Source organism: Gadus chalcogrammus, chromosome 12 (genome assembly GCF_026213295.1).
Source record: "Gadus chalcogrammus isolate NIFS_2021 chromosome 12, NIFS_Gcha_1.0, whole genome shotgun sequence".
NCBI classification, from domain to species: domain Eukaryota; kingdom Metazoa; phylum Chordata; class Actinopteri; order Gadiformes; family Gadidae; genus Gadus; species Gadus chalcogrammus.
The window spans coordinates 31,559,418-31,572,925 of NC_079423.1; the positions used below are offsets into that span (position 1 = coordinate 31,559,418).

A 13,508-nucleotide genomic window follows, 5' to 3' on the forward strand; every position below is an offset into this window, starting at 1 on the left:
TTGTTGTTTTTCATGTACTGTCTATGCACGCGGTATGTGTTCTTTTATATGCCTTTTTGCACCATGTACGGCACTTTGGCCAGTGCAAACTGTTTTTAAATGTGCCTTATAAATACTTTTTACTTTACCTACTTACTATAACTGAGTACGACCCACAATAACTGCGTACACTCCCCCCCCCCCCTCTCTCCCTCTCTGGGGCCCTGCAGCACCGTGTGTGCCCCAGAACCCGGAGGGCCGGCTGGACTGCGTCACCAACTCCGCCTGGGTGTCCTGGGACAACACGGGAGGCGCCCTGCGCTACACGGCGCTGACTGAGGCGCTGACCGGCGACCACAACAGCAGCTGCACCGCCCAGCCGTCCGACGGCTCCTGCGGCATTACACACCTCAAGTGCGGCACGGAGTACGTCTTCCGCGTGGTGGGGGCCAACGACGTCTGCATGGGGGGCTACAGCGACAACTTCACGCTGGAAACAGGTGCCCACCCAACACACAGCCTATGGGCGTCTGTCACGTAAAGGGCACACTTCCAACAGTGTTTGCGTTTCCTTACGTCTTTGCATACTGTAGCGGGCCAGTGGGTGTGGGGGTTTGCTGCTTGATTAGAAATGGTGCCGTTGAGACCTGGCGTGATAAGGTCCCAGTATATGATAAAAGTACCGGTAGGTTAATCCTACCTGTGACTGCATGCTAACCGGAGCTGTTGCTAAACGACCATAACCTTTGACCTGCACCATCCCACGTCGCCCCTCCGCAGCCCCGTGCTCGCTGGAGAACATCACGGCCGTCCACGAATGCGGCAGCAACCGGATCCTGGTGAGCTGGGAGAACACGCCGGGCTCGCCGCAGTACGTGGTGACGGCCGAGGGCCCCGACCGGTGGCCCATCTCCTGCAACAGCACCTTCAGCTCCTGCGAGCTGCAGGGCGCCGCCTGCGGCACGCAGTACACCGTCATGGTGTCGGCCTCCTCCGACAAGTGCAGCAGCCTCCGCAGCCCGCCGATGGACGTCACCACGGGTAAGGGGGCTCTGTCCCGCCACGACCACAGAGAGGGACGCCGGACAGACGCTGGCTCCCGCCGGTCCACTACCTCGTTCTGTTGACTGTTTCGCTTTTGCATCGAGCAGCTGCGCTTCTTCTTCTTATTAATATTAAGCAGGAAAGGTGCGAACCCCTGAGTGGAAAATCTATTGTTTATGTTTCGAGCGGGTCAATTCAGGCTAGAATGGAGAATCCGCAAGGGTTCGGTTTGGCCCGTGAAGCCCGGATCACATCGACGATGGGGGCTGTTTCCTCGTTGTTATCGATGGGAACCACGTGGTTCGCTTGCTCTCGGGTTGATCCACCTGCTCCGGTGTGATCCAGCCCTCTGCTCCTCCTCACCCCCCCCTCTCCCGTGCTCCCCCCCCCCCAGCGCCCTGTGTTCCCCGGAGCGTGGTGGTGGGCCGGTCCTGCGAGGACGACGGGGCGGTGGTGTCCTGGTCGCCGTCCCCCATGGTGACCTCCTTCCTGCTGACGGCCACCGGCGCCTCCGGGGACGTGCGGACGTGTGAGACGGCGGACGCCACCTGCACGCTGGCGCGGCTGCCGTGCGGGGAGGCGTACACGGTCAACGTCACGGCCAGCGACGGCAACTGCACCAGCGAGCCCAGCGTCGACGTCTTCTTCCAAACAAGTACACGTGTTCTCCTCCCGACGCCGTCACACCGGCTCTGCAGCAGGGCATCAGATCAGGGGCGCGTGGGCTTCTACGGTCCAGAGCGCAGCAATTTATGGGATATGTATTCTGAAAGATATCAGATAAAACATATTCAAATGAACTACGATTGACCAGTGCCACAGCCGTTATATTAGTAAAGAAATATGGCAAACAGGACATTCAAAATGTGGCCGACCCCCCTGAACTATAGGTCGGTCGGTGGTCTCTGACAGCGTTCTGCCGCCTCTCTGCCCGCAGTGCCGTGCCAGCCCACCCAGCTGTCCGTGGACTACCAGTGTGAGGCCAACGAGTCGGTGGTGTCCTGGACGCCCAGCGACGGCAGCCTGCAGTACCACCTTTACGCCAGCCCGGAGCTGGGGGGCGCCCCGATGGTGTGCAGCACTCCTCACACGTCCTGCCGCATGGCGCTGGAGTGCGGCAGCGTCTACAACCTGTCTGTGGTGGCGTCGGACGGCCTCTGCAACAGCTCCTTCAGCGCCCCTCTCCGCTTCGGGGCGGGTAAAGAATCCCCCCCCTCCCACCAACGCAGACACACACACACAACCAATTCCTTTTCTTATTAATACATTTGCTTATCACGGTTTAACTCTCTCTGCCATGGAGGACTTGGCCAACATACTTCCATAGCATGCACGCATAAATGCGCACATCAATACACACGCACGCACACACGCACACGGGCACATTGCACGGCCACATGCACATGTATGTATATATTATTGTATTCTACACTATAATGTATTCAATAAATAATAAACAATGCAACTTTAACGGTTGTATGGGACTTCATAGTGGGCTTCAGTCTGGCCTCAGACCCAAACGGGCAGGGTGTTAACAGGTCTCGTCCCCCCCCCCCCCCCCCAGCCCCCTGCGCCCCAGACAGCTTGAGGGTCCGCGTGCGGCTGATCGACGGCATGCAGCTGGCCATGGCGACCTGGCCGGCTGTGGCGTGCCCCGCCCCGGTGGAGTACCTGGTGTCTCTGGAGGGCCGCATCCAGGACGACCCGCGGGCCCGGGTGGACCTGTGGTCCTACCCCACGGACCGGCTGTACTACGAGTTCCCCGTGCCCTGCAGCACGGTCTTCAACCTCACCGTGCGCTCGGTGAACGGGGGCGGGCTCAGCGTGGCCGGCCCGCTCTTCCACGGCCTCACGGGTTAGTACGTCGCCGAGCGACGAGAGACATGTGCGTCGCCGACAGACGCACACGTCTGATTACGACCCTACACTACACATGCACTACAAAACCCCTACACTACCCACACACTACACAACCCCTACCCTACCCGTACACTACTCAACCCCTACACTACACATGATGACGTAGACAGGACTTGATGCCCTCACTAACAGAAGCCTCCACCTCCCCCCCACCAGCGCCTTGCCCTCCGGCTGATGTGCAGTACAGCAGAGAGTCCTTCGACCAGATCTCGGTGTTCTGGGACGAGTCCGTGTTTGCCACGGGGTACACCGTGTACAACAGTTCGGGGGCGATTTGCAACACCAGCACAGTGTTCTGCCAGTTCCTCGAGGCAGACCCAGACAGCCTGTGGGTGACGGCGAGCAACGCAGTGGGAGAGAGCGAGCCCAGCACCAACATCACGGGTACACACTGAGAATCTAAAATAACACCACTGCTCTGCATCAGGAATAGTGCTAATTATATAAATAATTCAATAATAATGATTCTATAAATACATTTATTTATATATGTACACACAATGTATGTTTTTAATGGTAGTGGTTTTCCACTACCAATAAATGACTCCTTCCCAACCCTCCTCAGGGCCAGTGTTCGTTCGTGGAAGACGGGATCTGCGGAGTAATGAGGTGGCAGCCGGGAGTCTGAGCGGTAAGCGGGTACTGGAACAGCTCTCCGTCCCACCCCGTGGAACACACGGGCATCAGAAGGCTCCGTGGTCAACTATACAAATACATCGATTGGAGTCCTCAATGGTCCGATTAGGAGATGAAACTAATGCATTATAATTTCATTTTCATTTCATTTATTAACTTAAAGGACAGCACACATTAACCTACATTTCTGTCAATGTGTTAGCGTTAGCCAGCAGGCTCATTTTCAACTGCAGTCCTTTGGCCGGACTTTAAGCTAGGTATTAAGACAAACGTATTTCATTTCAAATTTGAACCCTCCCCCCCCTCCCCTCCCACCCTCCCACCCTTCCCCGTCCCAGCGCTCAGCACCCCCGGCTCGGTGCGGCTGGAGGCGCGGCCCGCGGCCTCGCTGTACGTGGCGTGGACGGCCGTGCAGGACGCCACCCTGTACACGGTCATCGTGAAGCAGCCCAGCGCCACGCGGCCCGCCCTGGTCACCACCGTGGACACCGAGTTCACCACGGTGGGCGGACTGGAGCCCCTCACCCGCTACTGCGTCACCCTAGCGGCCAAGAACGCCCTCGGCCAGAGCCCCTACTCCACGCCCCAGTGCCTCGCCACCGGGGCTCCAGAATGATGCACCCCCTGACCCCCCCCTCACCCACCAACCCTAGCCCTGTGGACATTGGACTGAAGCCAGTGACATGTTTAATGTCTCCCCCATTTTTACTGGTTGAGAGTAGATGGATGAAAATTAGGAGAAAAACATTGATTGGCAAAAGTATGAATAAGGATAATATTATGGCTTCTTAAAAAGGATTAGCATTTCTTTGAAAACCTAAGACACCCAAAATAGCTGTTACGGTTTTCTCTTATGAGTTGTATGGTCTAACTTAATGAGTTAATGAGAAATCAAAGAGTCTTCTTTTTAGAAATAGGTTCTGTTTATTTCCTCATGTAGAATCATTCGGCAATTAGTTCTAAGGTTTTGCTGAAATGATATTTATCGCAAATGGTAATATATTTTTTGACATGGGCAAAAATGATTACTTTCTGTGCATCTTAGTTCTCCAGCTGATTGTTCAATCAAATACTGTACACAGAGTGACAGTAAAGCTAATGAAAGCAAATACATCGGTAATTTATCAAGATTTTTTTTTAAACCATACTGTGTATTATATCTGATGTACTATAATATATATGTATTCTCTCATTTTATGAACAGAGCTGTCTAAATGGCTACCTGGTTGCCTGGAAATAATAAATAAAAAGTCTCTTGCTGCACCTGTTTTATTTATCACTCGCCATGGCAACTGCTTCATGGTTGCTATGACACTGCTACGACACTTGTAACAAAATTAAGAAATATACACAATCAAAGATACATTTCCAGAAGGCTGACGTAGATTAAGTTCTTCATTTATATACCGGTAATTGTGCACTATTTAAAAAAATAACAAACATAGGCTTAAATACCGACGAGGGCGCATACATTGGCAGAACAAAGTCCATCTACTCATGCAACCCTATCAAAAAATGAAGCTATGTGTTTGGAAGCGTATTTGATCTGTAGACCTTCCTATCAAACGATGGAGACTGACGTTGTCGGCATGCATTTGTGCAGAAACACTAGGAAGCGCATCATAAACTAGATCGACGACGTCAGTACATTGATGTGAGACGGGTTGGTGGATTGAACGTGTCGTAGTAGCAGAGAATGGCCTGCGGGGCAGTATGTACATTGTTAAATACATGAATAGGCTTGAATTTAGTTGTAATATGGAGGTTTCATATTTTTACAAAATGGATTATGTGAACATTGCTGAATAACAATCGTGTATATTAAATGTATTGCAGGAGTTTAGCTTGACATCAAGCAAGTTAAAGGACCATTAAATGAACCGCACCAAACATGTAGAAGTCAATGTGGGATTTTAATATATAAACAAAAACTCTTGACAGAAGTTGAATACAATTTTGTAATGGAAAGCAGAGGAAAACATTTTCCCAAATGAATCTTTTAAAAAAATGTCACCACCATTCCGAAAGCAAGTGAAGAGGCTTGTGTAAAAGCTGTCCTCCCTGACCAGCTCTGTCCCTGACTCTAAACCCTGACTCTCAACCCTAACGCTGAACCCTCTGAGGGCAGGAAGACGCGCCTTCCATGTAAAGGTTTGAACCACAGAGAAGGAAGAAAAGAGGAAGCAGTAGAGAGTAGTGAAGTAGTGAGGTTAGTGACAGACGTGAGGGAAAGGCGTGTGGAAGCACACGGTTACATGTGGGGTCAAGAAGATCACTCCCACTGGAGGTCATTGATCCATCAGCCTCAGACTGCTGAGCTCAGCAGGTCTTCTGGAGGACGAGGCTCAGATGAACTGAGGAGACTGGACCAGCAGGATGTCAGGATCAGGGCGGGTTTAGCTCAGGTGTGTCTACCCCCGACCAAACAGGATCAGGTGAGGTTCAGCTCAGGTGTATCTGCCCGGAGCAAACAAGGACATTGATTAGGTTCAATATTCAAAAGACGCAACATTATCTGAACCAAAGAGAAGTCATTAAGGAGCAGGCAGGCTTTAGGATGCCTTGCTCAAGGACGCATCACTGTATTCTGAGGACTTAGTAGTTGGGCTCTAATGGCGCGTAACAAAGTAGCAGCTGTAGTTTGTCTGGTAAACAACCACAATAGTATGCCGCAACTTGTACTGGACAAACTAATCCTGCGTTACAACAAGTCCACTCTGTTTATTTTAGGCAAACTTACGAGGATCCTGGTTGGTGGAGTGATGTCGTCCTCCAGAGTCTTGGATCCTCCATCAGCTCGCCTCAGCCAGTCCTGGTCTGGAACAAACAGCGCGAGTCTGGCCCTAAAGTCTGGTAACGAACATGTGGTTTGTCTTATTTTTAAGCCCTTTATTTCCAGTTTGTTTGGTCAATACAAACTTACAATCCTTGTTGGTAGAGTGATGTCATCCTCCAGATTCACGGCTCCCCTACCAGCTCGCCTCCGCTCCAGAAACACATTCTAGTAAGAAAACACAGCGGTAGTTGGTTGACGCATGTCAAAGTAACAGCTGTATTTTGCCCTTTAAGTCAACCATGTTGTAAATACAAACTCACGAGGAATCCTTGTTGGTCGATTCCTAGTCGTCCTCCAGCGTCTTAGCTCCTCCAGCAGCTCTCCTCAGACAGAGTCCTGGTCTGGAACAAACAGCGGAAGTCTTGCTTCAACATGTGGTAAAACAGATGTAGTCGTCCCTGACTCTAAACCCTGACTCTCAACCCTAACGCTAAACCCTCTGAGGGCAGGAAGACGCGCCTTCAGTGTAAAGGTTTGAACCACAGAGAAGGAAGAAAAGAGGAAGCAGTAGAGAGTAGTGAAGTAGTGAGGTTAGTGACAGACGTGAGGGAAAGGCGTGTGGAAGCACACGGTTACATGTGGGGTCAAGAAGATCACTCCCACTGGAGGTCATTGATCCATCAGCCTCAGACTGCTGAGCTCAGCAGTTCTTCTGGAGGACGAGGCTCAGATGAACTGAGGAGACTGGACCAGCAGGATGTCAGGATCAGGGCAGGTTTAGCTCAGGTGTGTCTACCCCCGACCAAACAGGATCAGGTGAGGTTCAGCTCAGGTGTATCTGCCCGGACCAAACAAGGAAATTGATTAGGATCAATATTCAAAAGATGCAACATTATCTGAACCAAAGAGAAGTCATTAAGGAGCAGGCAGGCTTTAGGACGCCTTGCTCAAGGACGCAGCACTGTATTCTGAGGACTTGAACCCGGCACCATTGGTTTGAGAGTTGAACCTCCAACCCCCTACCTAGTCCACTATGTCCAGATACTGCAAACATATGAGGAATCCTTGCCAGTCCTGGTCTGGAACAAACAGAGCGAGTCTGGCCCTAAAGTCTGGTAACAAACATGTGGTTTGTCTTATTTTTAAGCCCTTTATTTCCAGTTTGTTTGGTCAATACAAACTTACAATCCTTATTGGTAGAGTGATGGTCATCCTCCGGATTCACGGCATCCCTACCAGTTCGCCTCCGCTCCAGAAACACGTTCTAGTAAGAAAACACAGCGGTAGTTGGTTAACGCATGTCAAAGTAACAGCTGTATTTTGCCCTTTAAGTCAACCATGTTGTAAATACAAACTTACGAGGAATCCTTGTTGGTCGATTCCTAGTCGTCCTCCAGCGTCTCAGCTCATCCAGCAGCTCTCCTCAGACAGAGTCCTGACCTGGAACAAACAGCGGAAGTCTTGCTTCAACATGTGGTAAAACAGATGTAGTCGTCTGGTATATAATGTGGCCCTGACCTGTTCTGGAGGACTTCTGACAGGAGGTGGAGGTCTGGCTCTGGGTGAGGAGGTGGAGGTCTTGCTCTGGGTGAGGAGGCAGACACCTTGGGACAAACTACATTTTACCTTTTTAACCTTGTACATTTCTAGAGTATCGTCTAATGCAACATGTGGGAATGACGGCCATTATTTTAGCTTTGATATTATCCAGTTGCTAACTCTGCACCAACGTCGTTGTTTAACGTCATTCCATTCGGTAGGGTTTAACTTCTGTGGCATTTAATGACGTACTAAAGCTGAAGTAACAATGAACACTAAACAGTATCGATATTAAATCAAATTTACTCAGCCATATTCAGGTGCTGTGTTCCGTTGAAGAAATGTCAAATTGTCTTCCACCTTGAAATGATTTTCAGCCTTCCGATATCAAAAATGGGCCCGCAAGTAGAACAGCCTTTTGTACGCAGCGAGATTCCCGTCAACGTGGTTAAAAGTACGGCGCAACCATCGGAAATGATCAACATATTGTACGACGTACGTGTGAGTATGTATTTAATATCAAACTTAGGTTGTTTAAGATAGGGGCAACAATTCCCAATGGAAACCAATTGAAAAATAATTTCCATTGGCAACGGCTCGAGGTTACGCAAATACAATCCGGAACGTTCCGCCAGATTCCCTCTGGGGCCTCCCGTCCATCTAACTGCCAGGTGGTTTCTTATGGTTGTCAATACTACAACGTTCTATGCTAACCATTGGGACTAAATCAAATGACCGCACTCAGAACCTTCCACGGCGGGAAGCACAAACCGTCCGACCGGAATCCGAACATTCCGGCCGGAACCAACCAAAGAAACAACATAACCAGCGCCTCACCTTGAGCTGAACGGAGGAAGATCCTGAAGTCCAGCGATGGTCTTCATTAAAACACAGCCAACAGACTTACCTTGAGCAGATCTGTTTGTTGCTGTTGGTCATTACTACTATTCAGTATACTTTTACAGTATTATGCACCCAGTGCGTTGTAGTATATGCACCCAGTGTGTACAAGTTATATCACTTGAAACCATACGAAGAACCAAACTACCATGTACGTCCCACAACAACTTTAAACCTAAAATCCTGCAACCATTCAATGCAAAACTGTGTCTACATTTTACAATTATCTAGATTATTCTGGGTACAAACCATGCAGAGCAAATCTAAACGTTGAGCTCACAGAGAGCCGACTATAGCCCTGCAACGTCACCCTGACCGCCCCATCACCAACAGCAAATCATGCCAGCCAGCCAACACACGTAAAGCTCCAGTGAGAAGTGGGCATCAGAGTGAAAGGACTGCCCATAATAAAAAGAAGCCCAATTCCTGAACTATCCAACCATCTTCATGGTTTAAAGATTTACAGACTTAACATTCCATTGTGTTCTGATCAACTTAGTCTGCTCCCTCGTTACTTATAAAACTTTACATCTCCATCACTAGAGTGTTACATCCTACTTATGGGGGTGTGGTCTGAGTGAGCAGAGATGCATGCTGGGATACAGTGCTGTCTGAAGTCATCAGTTCCATAGACACGCCCCTCAGGAGAAAACAAGTGTTTGAGAATCTGTCGTGACATCAGTTACATGAGCTGGAATATCCTTCAAGATGGCGCCAGGATTCTCAGAGGAGAAAGGCCAAGAGGAAGATGTGTGGGTTCTTCCTCTCAGCCAGTGGAACACAACAACGGTCTTCAGAGTACCATGGAACACTTTGAAACATTCTCCTCTTTACACCTTGAAGCCCCAGTGAAGGTTTCCTTACCTCCTCAGCTGAAGAGCACAATGTCAGCTCGAAGTGCGCACTAGCTGAAGTTTCCGGATTGGTTCTGATTTAAGGGAACCAATCGTTCAGCTAGTCCTGTCCGAAACAAATGCAGTTCAGCCTGAGAAGACGTGCAACTGAGAGCAAGACAAGATCCACAGGGCTCTCCATCAATCCAGCCAGGTAGGAAGAGCCGTGTCATTACAGGTCTGAAGGTCATCTTGAATATCCATTTAGGTCCCTTTCCAACGTCAGACTCTCCTTGTGGAATTCCTTTTGGTGTCCATCCTCCATTGATCCTGATTGGTGTAGTCCTAGTTGGAAGTCACTGATCTGAACACGCCACTTGCATCCTTTTACACTTGAGTTGGATACCCTCCTTCCTTCCCAGTGTGTGATATCGCTCCGGAGCGTCGGCTCAGGGCTCTTCATGTCTACTGGAGCCCCTTAAGTAAACGTGTGGCCGTCCATCAGGTATGATTTAGTTGACAGGTCCAATATCCCAAGCCAATCACACAGACCCCCGTATGAACATCATCATTGTCAAAGCAAGCCGGACACACAAACGTAGAACCCAGGACAGGCACGTAGAACCCCATGCCAGGTGTGAGTGGGAGACACACACACACACACACACAGTAGAACCCTAGCGATGCTCAAAAATCTTCCATCTCATGTCAAACCCAAACACACCCACACACACACACCACTGAGCCATAAAAGGCCAAACAATCATGCAGGGTAAAAACCTCATGCCAAATAACATTCAATCTTTCCTCCTCTCCTCCACTCCTCCACTCCTCCACTCCTCCTCCCCCCCCCCCCCCAGCTCTCCTGCCAGGGCACCCATAACAGAACAACCAATGCTCCAGAGAAGTGAATGATGTACAACATTCTTCAGTGGCGTCCCACATTGGTGATGGATTATGCTTGGCGTCTCCGAAATGTGTCCCAGGTTGATTCAACGTCTCTGAAGTCATGTAGTCGTCTTCGTAGCCCAGTGGTTTCCTGAATGAGGGGCCTTCACAGATGCAAACGGTGCAGCTTTAGCCAGCCTGAGGACAGGAAGGAGGTAATCTGTTCAGAAGACCACCCAGTGGAGGGGGGTGGCTCTTGAGGAGCAGGATCCATCTTGGAATGGCCCCAATTAAGACCTTCTTGGAAATTAAACTGTTCATGAGGAGTCACGATGCCTGGAGGGGACTGTTGAATGTATTCCATGGTTCTTTGTGTCAGACTGAAGTTATGTTTTAGTCTTTGAGATGAGGAGCCCCCTCATCTCCCCCTGGTGTTTCTCCTTCTGAATCCCTGTCTCCATCTTTAAGAACATTCCAGTCCATGTAACTGATGTCACAACAGTTTCTCAAACACTTGGTTTCCCCTGAGGGGGCGTGTCTACAGACCTGTAGACTTCCGACAGCTCTGTATCCCAGTATGCACCTCTGCTCACTCAGACCACACCCCCATAAGTAGGATGTAACACTCTAGTGATGGAGATGTAAAGTTTTACAAGTAACGAGGGAGCAGACTAAGTTGATTAGAACACAATGGAATGTCAAGTCTGTAAATCTTTAAGCCATGAAGATGGTTGATAGTTCAGGAATTGGGCTTCTTTTTATTATGGGCAGTCCTTTCACTCAGATGCCCACTTCTCACTGGAGCTTTACATGTGTTGGCTGGCTGGCATGATTTGCTGTTGGTGATGAGGCGGTCAGGGTGACGTTGCAGGGCTATGGTAAAAACACTAAAGTAAAGCAACCCTCATGTGATGAAGATGCAGAGCTCAGGAGAGTAGAATGAAAGAAGAAGAATTTGGAGCCTGTAACCATTTTAACAAATCATTAAAACCAACATAAACCAAACACCTAAGTAACCCATGAACCAATAAAACATCCTTACTACTCAGATCAACCTTTAGGTAACAGGTTAACTCACCAGGAAGCCAAAATACATCAATGTGCCCAAGAGTAATGAGAAATTAATGACTTACAGTTTGCAGTTCATCTTCATGGTTAAGTTGGGATACTCACAGAACTGCAGTTAAATATCCATGATATACCTTTGAAGGAAGGAACAGTTTACTCATGGTCCAAATTTCAAATGCCAGTTATCCCCGATTTCCTTCACACATTATCAGTGATTTATATTCAACATACAAGTCACGTCAGTTGTGCTTTGCTACACAATTCTACTCACATCAGGTTCAGATGAGATGCTCCTCTTTACTTCAAAAAGTCTTTAACCTATGAAACAGGAAGAGATGTTAAATAAGTCACAACAGACCTCAAAACAGTACAAACACGTTCTGGTTTCTGTGAACAGAACAACATACGTTTGGGAGACGCTACACTGCCAAACAGTGGAGGACCCCAATGTACTGTCCGATTCCCTCTTAAGTGAAACGCACCAGATGCAACCAATTAACTAATTAAGAAAACCACTTGGCAGGCGAGCTGCAGCAGGTGAGCTAATTAGTAAAACTCAATGCAGGTTCAGCGCCCTGTGGTCTTCTTGGTAACAGTGAGAGGCTATTTCAGCTCTGTGTTTGATCTTAAATGACCTCACTCATTTTAATTAAAGGGATGAGTGATTTGACTGATTTAGATTCATGCTTCAAAACGAAAAAAGTCCTCATTCAATTCACCTTACTGGGCGAGTGAGTAGCTTTCATCAAATAGACCAGAGAGACTCATTCACTGGTTAAACTGGAGTCATCGCCTACCACACACACACACATATATATATATACATATATATATATATATATATACACACACACACACACACACACACCATAGGTATACACCATATAGATACACACCATAAAAGATAAACACACCAAAGATTAACTTAATATAGATACAAACTATATACCCTCGGCACCATTGAAAATGAGAATCGTAATCCTCAATGTGTCTTCCGAGGCCTAAATAAATAATAAATCAAATATAGATAACCCCCCCCCACACACACACACACACTACTCCCTTCTCCCTCCGTCTCTTCCACAAATATCGCATTTTTATTGCTTCTACTCAAGAGAATAGATTTGTGGGGATTTCTAGGTTTCATAAACATCCAGGGCTTAGCCCAGAATGAAAATGAAAATCCTGCGCGCCAAATTTATGTGTATGCTTTATTGTGCATGCAAACTTTTTCATAATGCTTGATCAAAAGAAACGAAATACGCGGTTTATTAAAGATTAAAATAGGTACCTGCCTGCTATGCTGCTTATCCCCAAATTTCTAAAGTTCCATTCAAGTTATTGCAAATGAATACAAGTGAGGCATTTTTATTAAACATGCGTTTAATAAAAAATAATAAACACCCATGTCCGTTAAAAAAAGTGTGGCAACCCGGCACAGTGAGCGAACCACCTCCTCCCAAACAGGATTCAACTTTGAGGGGAAAAGCCAAAAAAGGCATGTTTAATCCAGAACATAACAAAGTCTCTCAAAACACAAATAACATAATACCTGGGAGGCATCCCGTCACCCACGAGGACCGGTCTCTCCGTGCAGGAGCTCCAGGGCTGGGAGAGCCCCGAATGAGTGGAGGAGCGGGCTATTTAAGCCTGCTTCTCCACCTGTTCCTCAGGTGCTCTGAATCTTCCTAATTGGCAACGGCCGGGTTGCCACAACATATACACATACATACACACACATACACACACACACACACACACACACACACACACACATACGCACACACACACACACACACACACACACACACACACACACACACACACACACACACACACACACACACACACACAGATTTGACTGGGGATAGGATAGGTTAATACACTTGAGGTGGAAAGTGTCCGAAATGGAGGAGACATAATAT

General features: G+C 48.3%; 1 protein-coding gene and 2 long non-coding RNA genes across 4 annotated transcripts in view; 1 reads left to right on the plus strand and 2 right to left on the minus strand.

The window, feature by feature from the left end:
- Nucleotides 1–4,195, plus strand: part of LOC130392829 (uncharacterized) — a 41,846-nt gene extending 37,651 nt beyond the window's left edge. Inside the window, exons 53-59 of the mRNA XM_056603320.1 lie at nt 210–479; nt 760–1,020; nt 1,418–1,678; nt 1,961–2,221; nt 2,588–2,878; nt 3,100–3,327; nt 3,918–4,195. Of these exons, the coding sequence (XP_056459295.1) occupies nt 210–479; nt 760–1,020; nt 1,418–1,678; nt 1,961–2,221; nt 2,588–2,878; nt 3,100–3,327; nt 3,918–4,195 (1,850 nt within the window). The remainder of the gene's footprint in view (nt 1–209; nt 480–759; nt 1,021–1,417; nt 1,679–1,960; nt 2,222–2,587; nt 2,879–3,099; nt 3,328–3,917) is intronic.
- A 1,289-nt stretch (nt 4,196–5,484) lies between these two features.
- LOC130393892 (uncharacterized) lies at nt 5,485–9,208 on the minus strand. 2 transcript variants are annotated; one of them, XR_008897184.1, is made up of 8 exons: nt 7,874–9,208; nt 7,715–7,795; nt 7,541–7,619; nt 6,992–7,193; nt 6,676–6,756; nt 6,503–6,580; nt 6,320–6,396; nt 5,485–6,036 (listed from the first exon to the last, which is right to left on the minus strand). It is a non-coding gene; the product is annotated as an uncharacterized LOC130393892 (long non-coding RNA). The 2 variants fall into 2 exon arrangements; XR_008897183.1 differs by having other exon boundaries at nt 6,320–6,429; nt 7,874–9,207.
- Nucleotides 9,209–11,307: 2,099 nt separating this feature from the next.
- LOC130393893 (uncharacterized) lies at nt 11,308–13,196 on the minus strand. The gene is made up of 3 exons (XR_008897185.1): nt 13,136–13,196; nt 11,855–11,901; nt 11,308–11,717 (listed from the first exon to the last, which is right to left on the minus strand). It is a non-coding gene; the product is annotated as an uncharacterized LOC130393893 (long non-coding RNA).
- Nucleotides 13,197–13,508: the final 312 nt, after the last annotated feature.